Source organism: Gobio gobio (genome assembly GCF_949357685.1).
Source record: "Gobio gobio genome assembly, chromosome: 22".
In the NCBI taxonomy this organism is placed as follows: Eukaryota; Metazoa; Chordata; class Actinopteri; order Cypriniformes; family Gobionidae; genus Gobio; species Gobio gobio.
In genome coordinates, this window is record NC_137118.1 from 13,494,591 (window position 1) to 13,515,257 (window position 20,667).

At 38.0% G+C, this 20,667-nt stretch overlaps 2 protein-coding genes across 14 annotated transcripts in view; both read right to left on the reverse strand.

The window, feature by feature from the left end:
- Positions 1-438: 438 nt before the first annotated feature.
- On the reverse strand, positions 439-14,513 carry etf1b (eukaryotic translation termination factor 1b). Of its 13 annotated transcripts, none has more exons than XM_079803808.1 (12): positions 14,334-14,508; positions 13,887-13,995; positions 12,826-12,911; positions 12,515-12,690; positions 12,148-12,287; positions 7,596-7,734; positions 7,312-7,502; positions 7,040-7,169; positions 6,725-6,895; positions 6,568-6,632; positions 1,983-2,130; positions 439-1,892 (listed from the first exon to the last, which is right to left on the reverse strand). In XM_079803808.1, the coding sequence occupies exons 4-12, from the start codon at positions 12,675-12,677 to the stop codon at positions 1,810-1,812; spliced, it is 1,230 nt and encodes a 409-aa protein (XP_079659934.1). In that variant the 5' UTR covers positions 12,678-12,690; positions 12,826-12,911; positions 13,887-13,995; positions 14,334-14,508; the 3' UTR covers positions 439-1,809. The 13 variants fall into 13 exon arrangements, with proteins under 13 accessions (XP_079659934.1, XP_079659924.1, XP_079659935.1 ...); XM_079803798.1 differs by having other exon boundaries at positions 12,836-12,941; positions 14,334-14,487; XM_079803809.1 differs by having other exon boundaries at positions 12,836-12,944; positions 14,334-14,482.
- A 3,787-nt stretch (positions 14,514-18,300) lies between these two features.
- trpc7a (transient receptor potential cation channel, subfamily C, member 7a) overlaps positions 18,301-20,667 on the reverse strand; it is a 31,399-nt gene continuing 29,032 nt past the window's right edge. The window contains exon 12 of the mRNA XM_079804360.1: positions 18,301-20,152. Coding sequence (XP_079660486.1) covers positions 20,013-20,152 — 140 coding nt within the window. The 3' untranslated portion in view covers positions 18,301-20,012. The remainder of the gene's footprint in view (positions 20,153-20,667) is intronic.

Below are 20,667 nucleotides of genomic sequence, written 5' to 3' on the forward strand. Positions count from 1 at the left end.
TACAAAGCGGGCACAGACACACTACGTCATGATCATAATCTGTAACAACAATCGTGGTTGGTCGCCGAATGACAAAAAGGGTTTTGTCCGGTTTGTAAAACGAACAGCTATTGGCTGCCGGCTGGTGCTAGGGTAAAGAATGGGGTTATCCCCAGTGATTCACATATTAAGAATATGTCTGATTGTATGCTGGTGACAACTATGCCAGAACCATTAAATAGATCGAAACCAATTTTTAAACTAATGCATCAGGAATTCGGAATGCACAAAACACAAATAACCTTCACTTTCCCTTTAAATTGCTCATAATTGACTTCCTCCTCAACATGCACGTGTTAATTTAGCAGGCAAAATAAACTTTTTCAAACTTTGAACCTATAAAACTCATTCAACTTAACATAAAATAGCTTTGCAAAAATAAACAAGCTATAAGTGCAATTTGCAAACAATGAGAACGTTTAATGTCTGTGTCCAGATGTAACAAATGATTTATACAAAATAGTGATGGATAAAAGAAAATGAAAATATACAACATAATATATGCTAACACATTGGCCCGTTTTTTGGAATTTTTTTTCTTCTCTCCTATTACATTATTGGGTTATTTGTTCGTTTTAGTAGACGTCAGAACATCAACCATGCCATAATTGTTAAAGGTCCAAAGCATCCTTGATTTGCAGCTCGTCTTTCTAAAAACCAATCTGCTATTAAAATATGACTGGACAAAATGGAAAGAAGAGGCTTGTAGTCTGTGGCAGGTCACAGGCTCAGGGGTGCGACTTCTAAAAGGGAATTAAACCGCCAAACTGACGTATACTCACTCACACATCACAGTTAACACAGTAACCCTCCCAACCCCCAACCCCACCCCACCCCACAATCGGGCTGAAAGGACATTCCCATGCATGTGTTCTGCCGGTAAAGCCGTCATATACCAATGAGTGCTGAAGGCTTGAACTAAGATTTTGTGTTCTGAAACAGCAGGAGGCTGAAGTTACGGTCCAGATGCTGGTACACTGTGCTCACATCTCGCAAACTGCAAAATTCAGGCACTCGTATAGTTTATTTTCGAGAAGTAGCATCTCCTGGGGGCTGAGGAAAACAAGTGAGGGAAATGTACTGTAAATGACGATTCTCCGTCTTCATGGAAGGATGGGTCCCGTTACTAATATGGTCCATTTGAGAGCAAGACACGCCTCAACGTGGGCACAATGCGATGGGAGGAGCAGGGTGTACCGCTGGCTCAGAGTGCATCACCACCACACTGGTTTACAGCAGAAACAAGGCAACAAATCAAGTCTGGGCTAACCAGGAAATTAAAACGCAGGCCTGGCAATGGGCTTGAGGTGGCTAGGTAAGCAGTACTGATCTAATAGTTTGCTACTGCTTTCTTCATACACTGAATAAAAGAAAATATAATACATTTGAATAAAATACAACAGCAGCAGCAGATGCCATTATAAAAGGAGAGGCAAAAAGAAGAAAGGAGTGAGATTAGAAGGGAAGAAAAAGTAGATCTGAAAGCCTAGAGTGTTTTGTGAAGAGCTGAGGCAGGACAGGCAGACGGGCCACGGCCATGCTGTTGCGATGACCTGCTTATTAGTGGAGAGGAGAAAACTCTGCCACTTCCAGTCCAGAGATGGAGTCGCTGCATTCTAAAGCCAGGGACACGCAGACCATCCGCCATCTTCTCAAATTCTTATTCTCCCTCCTGCTGATTCGATCTCCTTCGCTCCCCTGCCGTTCCCGGGTTAGGTGAAGGGGGGGTGGGGAATCTTATACTGAATTTTTTGCGCAAGTCCCGACTACCTAGTAGTCATCTAAATCAAAGAACTCATCATCCTCCCCCTGGTACTCCATGCCTTGGAAATCCACCCGGTACCTCAAGATTCCTGAAGAAAAAAAAAGAAAAGAAAAAAAAAATGATATTGATAATTTTTTTTACATTTCATAACAAATCGTAATCTGTGGAGAGTGCTTACCACCGATGCCTCCGAAGCCTTTCACAAACTGCGAGCCCTCCTGACTTTTGTCTGTAACAATTTCCAGCGTGGCCCCAAACTTCTTGTAGTTATTGGCAAACCACTCAAGCAGTGGCATGCTCTCGATCAGCTCATGCTCCTGACCCGTCTAAAACAAATATATACGGTACCGTTAACATTACACATGGACAATATGACCTAAAATCAAAACCTCAATTACGATTAATGAACGATTATTTTGTTTTGGCTTTTTTTTGCCCTCATAGTTCACCGACAAGGTTTGTACTGTAAATATGCTTGACTATTAAAAGGTGGGATTTATTTTTTTAATAAATTCGCACCGTGAGAGTAGGCCTACAGTTATTTTAATGCATTAATGAGTAGGGGTGTAACGACACACCAATGCCACGGTTCGGTTCACATCACGGTTTTTGAGCCACGGTTCGGTTCTGTTTGCTGTGGGTCAGGGTTCATGGCAGGGCACCAGCAATAATAACACTAGATTCACTTTTAACCTAATAATAACAACAACAACAATAATTTAACTTATTCATTTTATCTTTATTAACTTTATACATTGGCTTCACGTTTTCTTTAGAGCAGTTAGCAAACCTGAGTAAACTAAAATGAAATCAATGCCTCCACTGTAGACTAGTCTAGACTTGTTATACAATTTTGTTTTTTTTATCGAAAAAAAAAAAAAAAAACGAAGTAATGTCCCACTTTAGCCTATTAAACACACAAATTGTATGAATATGACTAATACTGATGATGAATAAATAGGCCTATAAGTTACCTTGGCAAATACACAACATTAACTGTTAATGAATCATATGACTACTCCTGATTAGCACAGAAGGCATGCAAATCCGGTTATGTGATTTATTGGTACTTTCCTTTTGTTTCATGACTTACGTTGCATGATCGTAGTTTCTCTTGCGCTTAATATATGAAGTGATATACAGCATGCGCTACAAGCACAGTATAACGGCTGACAGGACATGAAAGTTCGGTTTTCTAAGGTGAAATAGACATATAGCCTTACAACATATCATCTGACCGCAGATACTGAATCGGGACGATGCATTTTTCTCAGGCACTCCGTGACCCACTCAGAACAACGGGTCTTCTTGTGGTGCCCCCTCAGCACTTGGTGCCCTACGAGACCATACTTATGCTTTTAGTGCAAAGGGTTCATGAACTGTATCCGTTTTAGTCCCGGTATGCCATTTGTTGGGATTTCTCAAAAGTGGGGGTGCAGGCTAACAGGTTAAAAACATACAATTGACACACTTTCATGAGGACGCTGTCTGCGTGTGGAAGTGTTTCTTCAATACCACTGACTTGACAGGGCGGAGTCAAGTGACCACATGCAGTAGTATCATTTTTTTTTTTTTTTTTTAAGGGGTTAGGTATTAACTGGATTAAAAACCAAAATAACAGACATGGAAAAAAAGTAATCAGTTAGAGGTTCTGAATTTCAGGTTTGATTACTGTGATTAATCGTCCAGCCCCAATACATCGGCACACATTGGTTACAGAGCAAATTAAAAACACAAAAAAGGTGCATGAGGTGAATGTACAGATCCAACACTTGATACACATTTTCATTTAAAATCGCTTGAATGAGAGAGCGAGAGAGGCAGTATAATCACTTTTCAAACTAGTGATTTGATCGGATTTTGTGTGGATTCATCTACTCATCTAACATACATTCAGGCCCTGATTAAAGGATTAGTTCACTCCAGAATTAATATTTCCTGATCATTTACTCACCCCCCACATCATCCGAGATGTTCATGTCTGTCTTTCTTTAGTCAAAAAGAAATTAAGGTTTTTGAGGAAAACATTACAGGATTTTTCTCCATGTAGTGGAATTCAACGGGCACTGGTTGAAAGTCCTGATTGCAGTTTTAATGCAGCTTCAAAAGGGCTCCAGGTGAGGAATAAGGGTCTTATCTAGTGAAACGATCGTTCATGTTACGTCACGCATTACCTTTCCGATGTGATTACATAATGCATGAAGTCGTGGACACGCACCGCAGAGCTAGTGCAAGATGAGCATTTGTGGTAATAAGTAGATTCATTTTTATTACAAATTTTTTTTAGAAAATGATTGATCGTTTTGCTAGACAAGACCCTTATTCCTCACCTGGAGCCCTTTTGAAGCTGCATTGAACTGCAATTTGGACCTTCAACCCATTGGTCCACTATATGGAGACTGAAGAAAAAAAGATATGAACATCTTGGATAACATGGGGGTGAGTTAGTGTTAATTTCGTAAGATGAGACGAGACTAAATATTTTCGTCAACAACCTTTTTTTCCATGACGAAGACGAGACTGCACGAATGTCCAAAAACTCTGACTAAGACTAAATTAACATGCATTATTGTTGACGAAAAAGGACAAGACTAAAATGTTTTGCATAAAATAAAAACTAAGATAAAATCTCTCTTCATTTTCGTCTACAATCGTCTCTACTTTTTCATCATGAGATAGAATATTCAGCTGTTCAAAATATTCCGAAAGAGTTCGCGCTGTTGCTCGAGTAGGCTACAGGTCTCTCTCATACTCCTCCTGTTGCTGCAAGCCTGTCATCTCGCAGCAGCGCGCGCGGTCACGTGGTTCCCGGAGCGCTCAATATTTCTAGTGCTGTGTCAATACATTTGAATGGCTTAAGCCGCGCAAGTTACACAACAGCTTCACTATACAGGTGTTTGCAGCAATTTTTGGTAAACAGTAGCCTACAGCATAGTGTGCATTGATTATTACGTCAGCCACATTCACAGTATCATTTTATTATGGAGAGTGGTAGAGATGCAACATTGTTAACATTAATGTTAATGTTTTTCTTGTATTTAGCTCTCAGCAGTGTTTCCCTTACCATTGTTTTGGTTTTTTTCTTCTAGTATTTGTATTATTTATATTATAATTAGTGTATTAATTAAGGTTAAAAAAGAGAATTCCAAAGCAAAGAGGCAAATTAGAGCCATTTTGTGGCTGGAAAAAATTTTTCTCGCTTGTAATGCCATTACCCACTGGGTGTCTGTATGGCTCTTTAATAAATATACATATAGTCTAGTTGCTCAGAAAAGTATTGCAGATCATAACTGCTTACTTATTTGTGAAATTTTGAAATGTTAATAATAGTGAATAGTAAAGAATGCAAGCAAATATAATATAACCCCAAAAAAGTTTAAAATAGTGCTAAAAGGCAAACTTATTTTTCCTTATAATGTACAATAGGCTATATACATATGAATTCATACTGAATCAAGATCGAAATCAATATTTGTGCCCATCGTCTCATAAACTAATGCTGATTTTAGGCATCTATGCTCTAAATCAACCAGTTAGCTATGGTGTTGTGGCACAAACATTATGAAGGTTATATATATTTTATGTAACTTATTTTGCCACAAAATATATTGAGTTTTCCTTTGACTAAAACTAGACTAAAATGACGAGACTTTTAGTCGACTAAAACTTGACTGACAAAAAAAGATATGTGAATGACTAAATATGACTAAAACTAACAAGGACATTTCGCACAAGACTTAAACTAAATTAAAAATAGGTGACAAAATTAACACTAGGGTGAGTAAATTACCAGAACATTTTTGAGTGAACTAATCATTTAAGCTTTTTTTCTTTTAAACAGATATTTGTGAAACAAATTCCCACAACTTTTGGGTTGGGTTCCAGGCCTGGAAATTGCCATTTTAAAATTCCATAACTTTCCCATACTATAGGTTTACAATTAGGACTTGGTTTAAGCTTAGTTACTAGTAATTATGCATAATGTACTGTTATGTTACTCTAGTAAGTACATGTAATTATGTCACTTAATGAAACAAGTTAAAAAATAAAATAAAAGTTGAACCCATTTTTCTTCTTTAGTTATCAGCATCACGAAAAGTGAAATGTTGAATTGAAAAATCGAATTACAAAATGTTCTGCACTCTTAAATATAATGGTTCATATAAAAGGTTCTTTCTTGAAATCAATGATTCCAAGAACCTTTAACAAACTTTCCATTGCACAAAGGGGTCTTTATAATAGAAAAAAGGTTCTTCAGATCATTAAAATGTTCTTCACACTAAGAACATAATTTATCTTGATAACTGTTCACAGAACGGTTCTTTAGGGAACCCAAAGTAGGTCATCTAGTGCAGGGGTGTCCAATCCTGCTCCTGGAGGGCCACTGTCCTGCAGAGTTTAGCTCCAGCCCCAATTAAACACACCTGATCAAACTTCTAGACAGGTGTGTCGAGCAAGCTAAACTCTGCAGGACAGTGGCCCTCCAGGACCGACTTTGGACACCCCTGATTCTAGTGCATCGCTACAAAAAAAAAAAAAAAAAACTTTGCCGTGAGTATATGGGGGCCTTAAAGATCAAGGGTTTACAACTCAAAAGCTGCTGGTCTCATTTCAAGACATGAGATCATCAATGTTTGCTTGAGTAAGGCCCTTAAACTCCACAAAGTCACTCAGGGGAAAGAGTTCCAGCCATTGGAGAATCTGCACTTCTTTTTATAATAAAAAAAAAAACAATAATCTGCAGTTATCATGGTTTTACTTACCTCTTTGTCAGTGAAATGAGACTTGTCCTTTTCCTGCTCTGGTGTCAGATAAAGTATCTTTTCATCTGATTAAAAAGTATAAAAAAGTGAGAAAGGAATCCTTTTATATTTTGCAAACATTGTGAAATTGCACGTACAGGAGCGAGGGTGCGCATACCGTTTTCTGGTGTAGTATTTTCTCCATGACAACGTAGGACGTAACGCATAGTGTCCAGGTTCTCGTAAACTATAAGAATCTCCACCGCTCCCATTTCCAGCGCTTTGAGTGTGTCTTCAACTCCGAAACAATACTTCCCTGTGTCCTGACTGATCTCATCAAAATATCGGCCTGAAATCAGAGACACACAAGTCACCACACAAGGGGAAATAACACCATAAAATTGCTGAAAGCCCAGTGTTTTAGGCCACAAAAAATGTTCCCAGCATGTCTATCACCTTTATTAAGCCTGTAAATGCTTCTTGGATTAACTACCTATTAGTTTCTTTTCTTGGATGAACTTGACATTGGAGAGCACTTCCGCTGAGAGCTCAATGGCCTGGTTGAAACCGTTCTCTCCTCCGTATGATATGTCAACCAGCTTGAGAACCTTTGCTTGTAACCGCTACATGTGCAGAAGAACCAAAGTCAGAAAAGAACCATAAATCGGAATTAAGTTTGCAAATCATTTGATGCTAAGAAATCAGTTGCAAGTCGCTTTGGATAAAAGCGTCTGCTAAATGCATAAATGTAAATGTAAAACATACCGGATCAAACATGTCTGACTGGCTGAGCTCCGTCTTGAAGTCAGCTGACCCAGCAAGAACCAGTCCTGCCACGTTGACCTTGTCATTGGACACGAAGAGTTGCACAGCCGTCTCCGCTACTTTACGCACATAGTTATGTCTCTTCTCCATCCTCAAACGTGCAAATCGAAGAGCGGACTGTCCTCCTCTACCTAAAGAAAGGTTAGAGGAAACAAGGGGGTGAATTATAAAATTCTGTAAAAGAACATAAGGAGTCCCAGCAAGCAATTTGAAGACATGTTTACCGTGTTTTTTGGGCAGGTCCACAGTAAATTTGTGCAGCACCTCCCTTGTGTTGCCTTGTAAAGTCCCAAACAGGGCACCACTACCATCAATCACAATGAAGCCAAACTTGCTGTCGTCTGACAGCAGAGCCGTTAGAGCCTGTGAAAATAAAACAAATTATAATAGCTGTTATGATTAGATTAGGATATATAGATAGCTAGCTAGATAAAGACAGACAGACAGACTGCGTTTACACTTAGCGTTAACATGCGATCACCGTGATCCAAAAAAGCAGATCGGCCATTCAGGACACGGCCAATAAAACCTTCCCCCTTCAGACAATAATACACAAATGTGGACACGACCTCATTCAAGCATTTCCATGGGCTTAAACAGCTGGCCCTTTTATAGCAGATTTAGTTCACAAATAAATGACAGTTGTGACCTAAATATGATTGTCATTTACAAGAATCCTACAATTCAGCATTCTTAACTTACTTTTTGTGGACCTCAACCCCACAGCAAGAAATTTGTCAATTTTAAAGTTAAATTCATCAATCTGGTGCACCTTGAAAGTTAAAAACCCATGTTCAGTGTTTAAATTTATCAGAGAAAAAAAAATGCATCACCAAAAAAAAATGGTGAATTGACTTATAATGGTATATGAATAATGGTACCTGAACTTTAGAGTCAGGGGACTCTTTTAGTTGTGATATAGTGTCTGTGTCTACATTACATATCACACTGGTGTATTAGGAAGCCGAACAATTATATTGTTTTACTTTACACTACAGTCTGTGAATTATAATACTTTTTTTTCTAATTTCTACAAGGGGTGTGACGAGACGAGACAAGATTTTTGGACAGTATTTTTATGAAATCATGATCGAATTCATGACTGGAAAGAAAGTCTGCAGGTGCATGTTGAAATATTTTAACTAGTCATCTTGTAATGAATGTCATTTCAGTTCTACTTTCCGAGTATGAATTATCCTATGCATTGAAAGACAGCAATACTCAAGCACTGTTAAAGGTTTTGCTACAAATTCAACTGACTGGCTGCTCTCCTGTAGGATTTCACACGAGTCTCTTCAGACCTTACTGTACATGAATTATAAGCTTACAGAACGTTCTGTCTGATTAGGGCTATGTGCGAGCTCCTAATTCAACTGTTCACAAATTGAACACAGAAATAAGTATAAATAACAACAACAAAAAACTTTTTAATCAAAGTACTCTCTCAATATTCAAAGTGCAAACAGAGAGCAAAGCAGAGACAGAGGTGGTTACAACTACACAGCCCAGCATAAGATAGATTTTATATTGAGAAACAGGCTATTGTATGTAGCCTAATTTGCGCAAATCAGGGAGCTCACATTTACTTTTGCTTTCAATTCGCGATCGCACATACTCTGGAGCGGCGGTGTTGAGCGCACATTCTACAAGATAACACTGTCTAAACCGGACGCGAGTGATCAGTGATGTTGTCTACACTGGATGCGGCGTGACGCGACATGACAAATCCCGACAGTAAACCGATGCCTCGTTCTATTTATGACGTACTGACATGAAGGACAAATGCTTTGCAACGGTCACTTTGTCACGTCCAGTAGGGCTGTGCTCAGAATATCGATACAACGATCCATCGTCATGAACTCCTGACGATGCGCGTATCGATACAGCAGCTGCCGTATCGATACTGTGTGCTTTTGAATGTAATCAACGAGACGCGTGCAGCAGTGCAAGACATTCAAAACAGAGAAGAGGTTTTCAGTTAATGAATGAACGGAACATTGCAGAGCGCCTCACATCCATTAAATGCAATACTGTTTGTGCTTTGTTACTATTTATATAAATCAGAAGCGGCCGCGCACAGCGCACGTGAACAGATATTTTTTTCCGCCTTATTACTTAATATCAGTTACAGCGCAAAATAAACATGAATGAACATCTGAACGCGTGTTAAAAGATACAGTAAAATTTACCGAAACCCGTATCATGTCACATGGAATCGCTGTGTTTCAAATGCAGAAAGGGGTCAGTAAAACAGCTTGTAATCAATGTCATGTAACGTCACATTTAAAAAACATTTCCAGTGTCCATAAACTCATTAGTCAGCCAGAATAATTGACTCTAGAGGAGCATTTTGCTAAATATATGCACCATATTCCAAATTCATTGTAATTTTTAATGTTCTTCAATATTTAATGCATGTTTGAATTAATCTGGCAAGTTTTTATGACAGCCACAATTTAGATGTTTATATTTCAAAAAATAGGTATATGATTATGTAATTTGTAAAGTTAATATTATAACTTTATTATTATTAAAAAAAACAATGTAATTTAGTGTAATTTAAGTATTTGTACAAATCAGTTCATTTTTACCTTTAATATTATAGTACAACTGACTCCCATAGTTTACAGCATTAGTTGAGAGATTTGTTTTCTCAAATTTGTTTTAGATTTTAGATTTTTTGCTAGATTTGTTTTACATTCCAAAATTTGCCATGTATTGTACCTGATATATATCCAAAATAATCAATATTGAACCAAGCCTTTCCTTTTTTTTGTGAAAATGTATTCATTTAATTTAAATAGTTTTTTTTAATGACAAAAACAAAATAGTCTTTCAGTTATCCCAACTGTTATAACACTGGTTGTTCAATTTACAGATATTACTGTTACTAAACTCTGCTCAAAAGAAATTTAATTCCAAATTGATCCATATCGTGATATGTATCGTACCGTGACTTCAGTATCGTGATGCGTATCGTATCGTGACATTGTTGGTGATACACAGCCCTAGCGTCCAGTGTAGACAGCTTCTAGCTGATCATCCAGTGTAGACAACATCTCTGATTATAATGGGTTATACGGTCTTGTCATGTCGCTCGCGTCCGGTGTAGACACAGTTTAGACATTTATCAGACACTCTATCAGGCTCTGGTCCTGTCAATCATCTCACCTTACTCTCATCATGTGATCAGTGAACTGATTCCTGCTGCACTGTGTGTGTCTGCAGCTCGTGCTGGGTGAGAAGAGCAGACGTTTACAATCAAATTAAAATTACATAATAATTAAATTATATTTTAAAAAAGCAAAACTCCCATCATGGTGATATCATGAGACAGTTTTTGACTCGACGACAAATTCTCATCACATCTCGTCACACCCCTAATTTCTACACTTGCAAGAGAAAAAGCCTTGAGCTTTTATTTTGGCAAGTTATTATTACGAGTTGATCGTGTGAGCTAAGTGCGCAGTTTGCTTTGAAATGTGCAGCGCAAACAGACTTATTTAGCCACAGCCTTTTGCTGCGATTAGAGGATAAAGCCATATTACGCTGTTAAAGATGTATTATGTGAGAAGTTTAAATATATCTTCGGTATATCTTCATTATGAAACCGTGGCAGGCTGCCACAATCTAGTTAATGAATATGAAAAACTGGGTGTCCCATACTCGGAATTTGTGCTCTGCATTTCCCCCATTCAAGTGCACACACACACACTGCAGAGAGTATTGAACACACACCCAGAGCAGTGGGCAGCCATTTTTGCCGTGCTGCTCGGGGAGCGACTGGTTAGGTAATGAGAGTGGAAGAGAGCACTGTTCATTCACTCCCCCCACCTACATTTCCTGCCGGTACTGAGACTCAAATCAGCGACCTTTGGGTTATAAGTCCGACTCTCTAACCATTAGGCCACAACTAACTGCCCCTAACTGAACACTTGCCTCTGACCAGATCATTTGAAAGAAAACTGATCTAAATGAAAATAATCAGCTTGTTAACGAATCACACACCGCAATTGCATCTCTGAGAAGGGGGCGATTTCTTCAGTTCAAAATAACAAGGAATGACATGTTTTTCCGAAATGTAGTGGAGTAAAAAGTATGCTTTGGAATGTAGTGAAGTAAGTTTCCCAAAATAAAAATACAGATACTGAAGAATGCACAGTAGTACAATAAAATAAAAATACTTTATTACTGTCCACCCACTGGTATCTGGATAACTGATCGGAGCCGTTTCCCACACAATATTTAAAATAAGGCTGTAATTGAAAAACAGTCCTGGTGCAAAGTGGTGGGGTTTCTTTTAAAAACTATTTTCAGTGGCGGGGCTATGAGTTTCAAATCTCAAAACGAGTAGGAGTTTGCAAATAATAACAGGCCTACATTGCATAGATGCTGTGATTGAAACGGTAGAAGGACATATGGGTCCAAAAATCACTGCCAGATGTGGTGGGAAAACGGTGCATTCTTTACAGACAATGCTAACGTTCTACTGTCCTCGGGTGTCTTGCAAAAATACCTAGTTACATGGAGTGGTTCCCATGATGTCAACCTGTGAATGCGGATACAATGGCTAGATTGCGTTTACATTACACTGAGATCTGATCACAATGCGTCCTCGACTACCTCTATACCAAGACACACAGATCAAATAACATTCCGGTCACAAACGCTTTTACAATTGTCTTTAGAATGAGTACGTGGACAACATCCAGATACAGGTCGCATGTTAATGCCAAGTGTAAATGTAAAGATAGATAGATAGATTGATTGATTTACCTCAGTATGAAACTTGTTGTCACATAAATACAAGGATGTGTTGATTGGTTTAAAAGGCTCAAAATCAATGTTTACTTTCTTCTCTTTGCCTTCCTCGGTCACAATGGTGCCACAATACACCACCAGGCCATTAGGAGGCACTGCAAGATAAACAGCAGACTGGTGTGAGGGGATCAGGAGAGACCACACCTAATGAAAAGATTAAATCAGGCGCCACTCTCTATCGTACCCACACACACACACAGCAAATGTGTATCAACTGCCAGTTTAATGTTTAAACAGCACCATTTTGGAAAAGTTAAACATACCAATTCCATCATCTGAGAAGCTAAATAGCTCTTAGATAAAACTAAACCCACATTTTTACCTTTGTTGTAGAGTTTGAGTCTCTGCTGTACGGAGGTAATGGCTCCCAGCACAGACAGTCTGTTGACTCTGCTCTTGATGTTCGAAGCCGTGCCGAACTCATCGGCCAACATCTTCGCAACACGCGAAATCTGATCCTTGGGTGGAATGATGAGGGATATCATACTGGTGCCATTTCTGAGGAAGAGGAGAATAGAACAGTCTGAGACGTTTTCATGAACATACAGTACCGTTGAAAAGTTTGGGGTCAGTAAGATTTGTTTTTATGAACATATTGTAAAATATTACAAATTAAAATAAGGGTTTATTTACGTGAATATACTTATAAATGTAATTTATTCCTGTGATGGCAAAGCTGAATTTTCAGCATCATTACTCCAGTCCTCAGTCACATGATCCTGCAGAAATCATTCTAATATGCTGATTTGCTGCTGAAGAAACATTTCTTATTATCATCATCAATGTTGAAAACAGTTGTGCTGCATATTGTTATTTTACACAATAAAATAAATGTTCAGTATTCTTTGAATAGGAAGCTTAAAAGAACAGCATTTAAAATAGAAATCTTCTGTAACATTATAAATGTCTTTACTGTCCCTTTTGATAAATTGCATGTTCCCTTGAACAGTAGTGTACACGCATCATGCTAACTTGACATCTAAACTGTCTATGAGAATATTTGTCAAAGTATATTCAGTACATTGAGTCGCTTAAAAAAAGAGAAGATAACAGACTGTCATTATGTCTAACATTAACTTTCACTGTAAAAATGGAATAAAATGAATGGTGACTGACACTTAACATTTCATAACACCTTTTATATGCATATATTTATATAGAGAGAAAGAAAGTCGATGGTTTAAAATAGTACATTTTTTGAGGGGGTTGAACTGTGTCTAACGTTTAAGCCCTCATCGCGACTGGTTGAAAACGCCATAATACACTAAGACTTACAACAACAACAACGTTATCACACCGTGATCAAATCTGACATATAAATTAAATAAAAACCGACTAACTTAATCTCTTCATAGAAATACAAAACACCACTGATATTTATCCCATAAAGCACTGTCACCTCCACCAGCCCGTTTTAAGGCGTCATCCCGAAGGGTTTTGACATTTCAAACGACTCCACATATACTTTAGCATTTCCCGCTCTTTATCCTACAACACATTATTTTGGAAATAACGAGCTGTACAATGCGCGGTCTCGTTCTCCATCCACCATGCTGCTCTCTCCAACAGCTGTTAGCAAGCTGGTTAGCGTGTGGTCCCCCCAAAGAACGAATCAAATCGCACACCAGATGTGTTATGGTTTGTCATTCAACAGCTGTATACAAATATGGAGAATCTGACAGAGCGAGCCTCACCCTCTAGCCGCCTCAAGGCTTTTGATCAACTTCTTTATCTTCCAAATTTCCACGTTCCTGTCCGCTGCACTGGGGTCGTCCGCCATCTTCCTCGCGCTGTCTGGACCTGCTGAAAAAGAGAATCCAACTTTAGCTTGCTAGCGCGAAGTGCTTGAATTGTCAGAGATTTTAAAGGCGGGTCGTTCACAGTGAAAAACTGAATGGATCGGACAAAATGGCTACTTGATTCAAAGAAGGCTTATTGTGGGTGGAAGAGAAAAGAGCTACTGAAGTTTGATGCGCTAACTGGCTAACGCAGCCCTGCGCGCGGGCCTCTCGCGCCCGAGAACATCCCTGCTGCCACGCGCCGCTCTTGCAAAACCACCCTTTTGCAATTGTTGTATTTTCAACACGTGACAAAATTAGTCGAGGCAAATTTATTAACAGACATTATTGCAGCATACTCACAGACTAGAATAATCCGCTCCGCCGCGTCCGTACGGCAGTTATTTTGTGGTCCAGAGCTCGCTCACCGCTGTTTCTCAGTGACGTGATACACTTATCGTTAGCAGCCGGTTTGGTCTTGCTGCGCGTGGTGCTTCGATGGAGGCTCACGTGGGGAAAGGCAGAAATTCCATTTAGTATCACTTCCTGAAAACGCCACGCATGGGGTGTAGTTGGGGTTGTGCGATTGGAGGATTTTGCTGTCAAACAAAAAGGGTGGAACGATGACTTTTGGATCTCGTCAGAACACAGCGAGGTGGCGTTTGTGGGTGATTCGTGCGAAAATGTTCCCAAAAGCATCGTAAGCCTAAAATAGCTAGCATTCAACTCATTGGGAGAATTGAATTGGCACCAATAGTCTCTGACTACGATCGACTTCCATCACGATGCTTTTGAGTTTCTCAAAAGCAGCACCGGGGCCCGTTTCAGAAAGGAGGTTAAGTGAAAACTCTGAGTATGTTAACCCTGAAATGAGGGAAACTCTGGGTTTTCTTTGGTAAACCCAGAGTTTCTTTCTGTCTCCTCCCCTTTTTAAAGCGCCAGCAATGTTTAAATACTTTATCCATTCATTCAAACTGCACAAATGCTTTTTTTTTCGTATTTCAAGTACAAATATAAAACAATGATAATCTAAATCTAAAGTAAGCCAAGTTTACTTAAAACAAGTTCAATTATCTGCCACTTGACAAAAATGCAAAGAAAAGCATTCTTTGCTCAATGCTCATATTTCATCATGAGGACATGGTCAAAGTGACAAAAATGGCATGTCCTTTTATACAGGAAGGATCCTGACGTTCACTTGATAAACCTCTAGAAGTAACCTAGTAATTAAATTTTTTCTTTAGGATTTCCAGTGGTTGGACGCATTGCTGACACTCATATTCCCATCATCACACTTTCTGAAAACGGATTATTGTGTGGAATGGAAGAATGCCATGGTAGTACGAGATATATGCCATAACCACAACCAGCTGTTAAATGCATTTATGGTCATCTTTATTTCCCACAAATACTTTATTCTTTTTCCTGCTGGATTTTAATATTCTTCCTCCATCTCCTCTTCATCTGTCAGTGGTGCTGGTGTTTTGCTGGCCTGAGTAGAAGTCAAATGTTAATGTCATTATACCCTAATTAATAAATGTAACAGGTGGGAAGGGAGAACATAGACCCTTTTCACATTTCCGGGTTTCTCCGAGCGGAAGTCGTCATAGTTGGGTTAACTTTTATAGCGGTGAATGAGAGAATACATTAAATATATTTTTATGTTCCCATTTGCTCAAATAGCAAAAGAAAAAGGCACAATAGTGATTTCACAACTTTCAAAAAGAGGGAAAAAATAGAGATTGATAACGGCAGTGAAAAGAGAGAAAGATGTTAATTTTTACCATCACTCCCATAGACGCTGTAGAAACACCCTCACAGCAGCGGTAACTTGTTTTTTTTTTTGTAATTTGATACAAAAGTAATATAATACAAAGTATTAGTATTATAAATGTACATACATTAAAAAAAAAAAGTACAAAAAACGTTACAGGTTTTACGCTATTGATGACTGCTAAAACAGTCAAAGTCTGTGAAAAGGGTCTATGTGGGAAAAGCTGCTGCACATTGAACACTGAATGATATTTATTTAATATGTCAAATGTTTGTAAAGTCATTAAACCTACACCCATGAACCTTTTATGCTTAAAGCTTTACCTGATTGAATTATATTTTTCATTTTAGCTGCTGTCACATACCATGAAAATTAAACTTAATTAAACTAAGGTAACACTTTAGAATAATTGTCATTAGTTAACATTAGTTAACTACATTAGTTAACATGAAATAATAATGAACTGCACTTACAAAGCGTTTATTAATCTTTGTTAATGTTAATTTCAACATTTACTAATGCATTATTAAAATCTTGTTAACATTAGTTAATGCATTGTGAACTAACATGAACAAACCATGAACAGCTGTATTTATATTAATTAACGTTAACAAAGATGAACAAATACAGTAACAAATGTACTGCTCATGGTTAGTTCACGTTAGTTAATACATTAACTAATGTTAACTAATGACCATTAATCTAAAGTGTCACCTAAACTAATTAAGAATTACACTTACATATTGATCTGGAAGTATGTGAATGTCTTTTTGTTGGGTGCTGTTGCCATCATAGTATCATTTACATAATAAAGGCTAGATGTCTCATCCACGCTGCTGGCCAATGGAGGTCGACGTCAGCACCTGGCGGCCATCTTGTCACAGTCAGCTCGCTCACTCGTAACATTGTGTTTTAATGGTGCATGTACTTTTTAAATAACCAAAACTGTCAAACTGTTTGGTTTGTTATAAACGTCAGAGATGCAGTTATGACACTGCATACTTATGAATAATTATTCATAATTTGTTAAAGCATCCAGAATTATAGCCATGTTAATAACGTTTGTTAGAAACCAAACCATTTGTAAATCCGTCAAGATTTCAGGGAGATAAGAGTATTTGTATTTGTGCCGATCACTCACCTTACATCAGGTAGCCTACCATAGATCCCGCCAGAAAGCTTGCCTGTGACAAGATGGCCGCCGGTGACGTCATTAGAGAGTCCGCCGTAAGACATTTAGCCTATGGTTGCCATGGTGATTCATAATTTCGGAGCTCCATTGATCGTGGCTTTTCATAGTTGGGGTGCATGTGCTTAACTCAGAGTCAGTCTACTCAGAGTTGATTGAACTACCTCAATTCAGCTGTTCCGAAACCCAAAACTCAGAGTTGCCCATCTCAGGGTCAGTCAACTCAAGAGTTCAAGTTTAAACCGCCTTATTGAAACGGGCCACAGGTCACGTTTCATCCCATTGTTTCACATTATTTTCCTTATCATGTATTTCCTTTATTACTGTAATGCAGTTTCGCTTAATTGTCATGCAACAATGCCACAACAACGAGAATGAGTAGAAGAGCAATGTGCTTAACAAACAAAATATAGGTTCCAATTTCTTCTTTTAAAGCCACAATATAATTTTTTGCCGCTAGAGGTCGCTTATTATTCAAGACAAAGGACCGTAGCTTGATGACGCCTTGATTTCGCGGAGCTTTTTTATTATGCTTCTGCTTCTTCCGGTCATGCGCATGTATAAGGCAGCGCTGTTTGATCATATTAGATACATTATTTGTGTGTGTTGAAACTTGAAAGTTATGTTGTAATGCTACTCGGTGCGTTCGCTCGGCGGCTACTACAAGTGGTTCCTCTATGATTACGACGAAGAACCATTTTTGGTGCCATAAAGAACTTTTTTTTTTAGAGTGTATGAGACACTTGTTGCACACTGCAGTAAGCTAGATCGATATTAGACAACAACTAACAACTAATAATGGAAAACATGGTACTCGCTGTACTCATCAAGAGAACGAGATTTAAACTATTAGACTGTGTTGAGCTGTATAACAATGATTCATTTTCTGTCCATGAATGCATCCAAACAGTTGCTCACCTAAAAAAACACATAATATATTAAAGTGTCTTTGGTGTCTTCGGAAATTGAGGGTAACGCAGGTATGATGTCATTGATAGGCGACGCATGGATGCGGTCAGTGTCCTGGTTAAAATAGCTTATTTCTCTGGATTTCAACATTTGGGATAATGTAAACACAAGTCAACAAAATATGTAGCATTGTTGTAGGGTTTTTTGGATATTTTAATCCAAAAATCATACGTATTGTACCTTTAAAGTAAATTGACTTGGGATCCTGACAGTTTTTTATTATGCAGTCATTGTGAGAAGCATTTTGTAATTTTTTTTTTATTTTTTTATTTGTTTCAAAAGCTGTTGCTATATTTAACAACCAGAGAAAATGTTACAATATTTTACAAATATTAAATTAAAATTGATTTACACTTTGTACTTTAATTATTGTATCAACAAATGTAAGAACAACCAGGAACTTTCAATATAATTTTATTTTTTATATTGGAAATACATTATAATAATGTTCAGTACTACCACACATAGGCCTGTTGTTTTCATGTTCTATTTGACATAAAAACCAAGCCTACCATTACGATAATTTTGCATTGTGACATTATTTTCCTGAGAAATGAGAATTTTTTTTAAACCTTTTGAAGTCACCATGAAATCAAAATTGACATTTTTTTATGGAATATTGCAGTATTTATTATAAATGACTTGCATCCGTGACTTTCTATCCATGCAAATCATTATTATTAATGTGTCCTCGTAATCTGTAATCAAAATAAATTCTCCTTCTTGCTTTGACATACATCTCTTCTCTTCTCTGATGACGCATTTACTGTTGCATGGTCAGGACAACCTGTCACTCACATCACACCAATAGCAAACCCAGAACACACGACCCGGAGGCCATTCATATTTCTTGAGGGGGCCATTATGTTCCGGGATGGGGGGGATTTGGTGATGAGTGAGTGGGTATGTCCCCACGTTTGCCCCCTTGTAGCGCCGGGTCTGAGCAAACCACAACCATTAAACCATCCACTTAATTCCCCTTCATGGATAAAATCAAGTCCCGCCCTTTTTTTTTTCTGTCTGAGAAGCTGTTTCACTCAGATATACATAACAATAGTGAAAAAAAGACTATCACAACTTTAACAGTCCTTTAAAAAAAGCTTTCATTCTCGTCAGGCAAAATATAATTATGTATTTCTTTCTCATGAGTTTGGGGTAAATTATGACATGTTCTTGACAGGTTTTTTGAAATGTACCCTTGTACATTGTTCTATTTTTGACCTTGCAATGCAGTAGTCGTTGTATAAATATGATTTTAATCAAATAAAAACAAAGAAAAATGCTTTTGCATCTCTGTCCAGGTCCTGGAGTTCCCCATGCACATTTTGGACGTCTTTGTTATATAACACACTTTTATTTATATCATAAGCTCATAAGTCAAGCCTCTAAGACCATAATGTGCAGCACTCAGATACACCAGGACCAGGACTAATGTCATAATGTTCAAAACTAACACATTTAGCTGTATTGTTTCCGTGTTAATAATGGTATAGGTATTGTGGTAATACATTCGGTAACACTTTATTTTGATAGTCCACTTTAGACATTCTACTAACTATAAGTAACTTTGCAACTACATGTCAACTAATTGTTATTAGAGTATTTGTAAACTGTCTGATTAATATTTACTAAAACTTTATTTTGTTGGTCCCCCAACAGACATTCTACTGACTATAAGTAACTTGGCAACTACAATTCAACTTATTCTACTAACCCAAACCCTAACACCTAACCATAACCTACCAGTCTACTGACAGTCAACTAATCCTCTAATGACAGTTAGTTGACATGTAGTTGCAAAGTTACTTATAGGTAGTAGAATGTTTAAAGTGGACTATCAAAATAAAGTGTAACCATACATTCATCTGAATTTATTGGTATTATTATATATCATTACATCTCTCCCGTGTTACTAGAATTGCTTTATTAAATTGCATCCTACACCCAAATAGCAGTCACAAAACTTACCTACTTCACAAACTAATGTCTTGAGAGTATAAAGAGACTTTACATTTTTTGTATCTAAACTAAATATTTCTGCAAATCTGTATTTAATAAGCTACTGTTTCGGCCTAGAACACTTTCAGCTACATTCACAAGAGTTCACTTTTCATGGTCTCTTGGCTCCTTTGCTGAGTTTGTCTCCAAGCTCTTGGATCAGTTCAGCAAGTTCTTCAGTGGCCTGTGACTTTTCCTCCAGGAGCTCATAGCGAAGGCTGGAAATGTCCTGCTTGATTTCCTTCAACTCACCTGTGGAGAACAGGCATGTAAAAAAAACAAGGGTCAAGAAAAAGTGGGCTCAGAAATCACATTTATGGTCCACTATGTTTTTTTCTCTCGTATATTATCTTTCATGTATGCTGTTTGTGAATTTAAAAGCTTTGCAAGGTTTCAATGCTCAAAGTGCTTGATAAATAGATTGGGTAAACCCAGCCTGATCTGCCGGCGATTTGATTTCGCCCTGCAACTCAGTCTGGAAACCTGTACATTAATTCCTACTGCTTCTGTTACACTTTTGCGGGAACCAATCACAGACTGGCTTATCCACCTGGTGCGCTATTGGCGGGTTTAATGCAATGACGGATAGAGAAGCGCTGGGTCATTTCCCGTTGATCACGCCTCTTGTGATCTGATTGTTTGAAGGACTATCCAATTGCGTAGAGTCATTTGAATTGTGCTCGTTTATCACGCCTCTTGTGGTCTGATTGGTCCGATTTCCATGAAACGGATTGGTCCGATTTCCATGAAACGAGTCGTCAGTAATT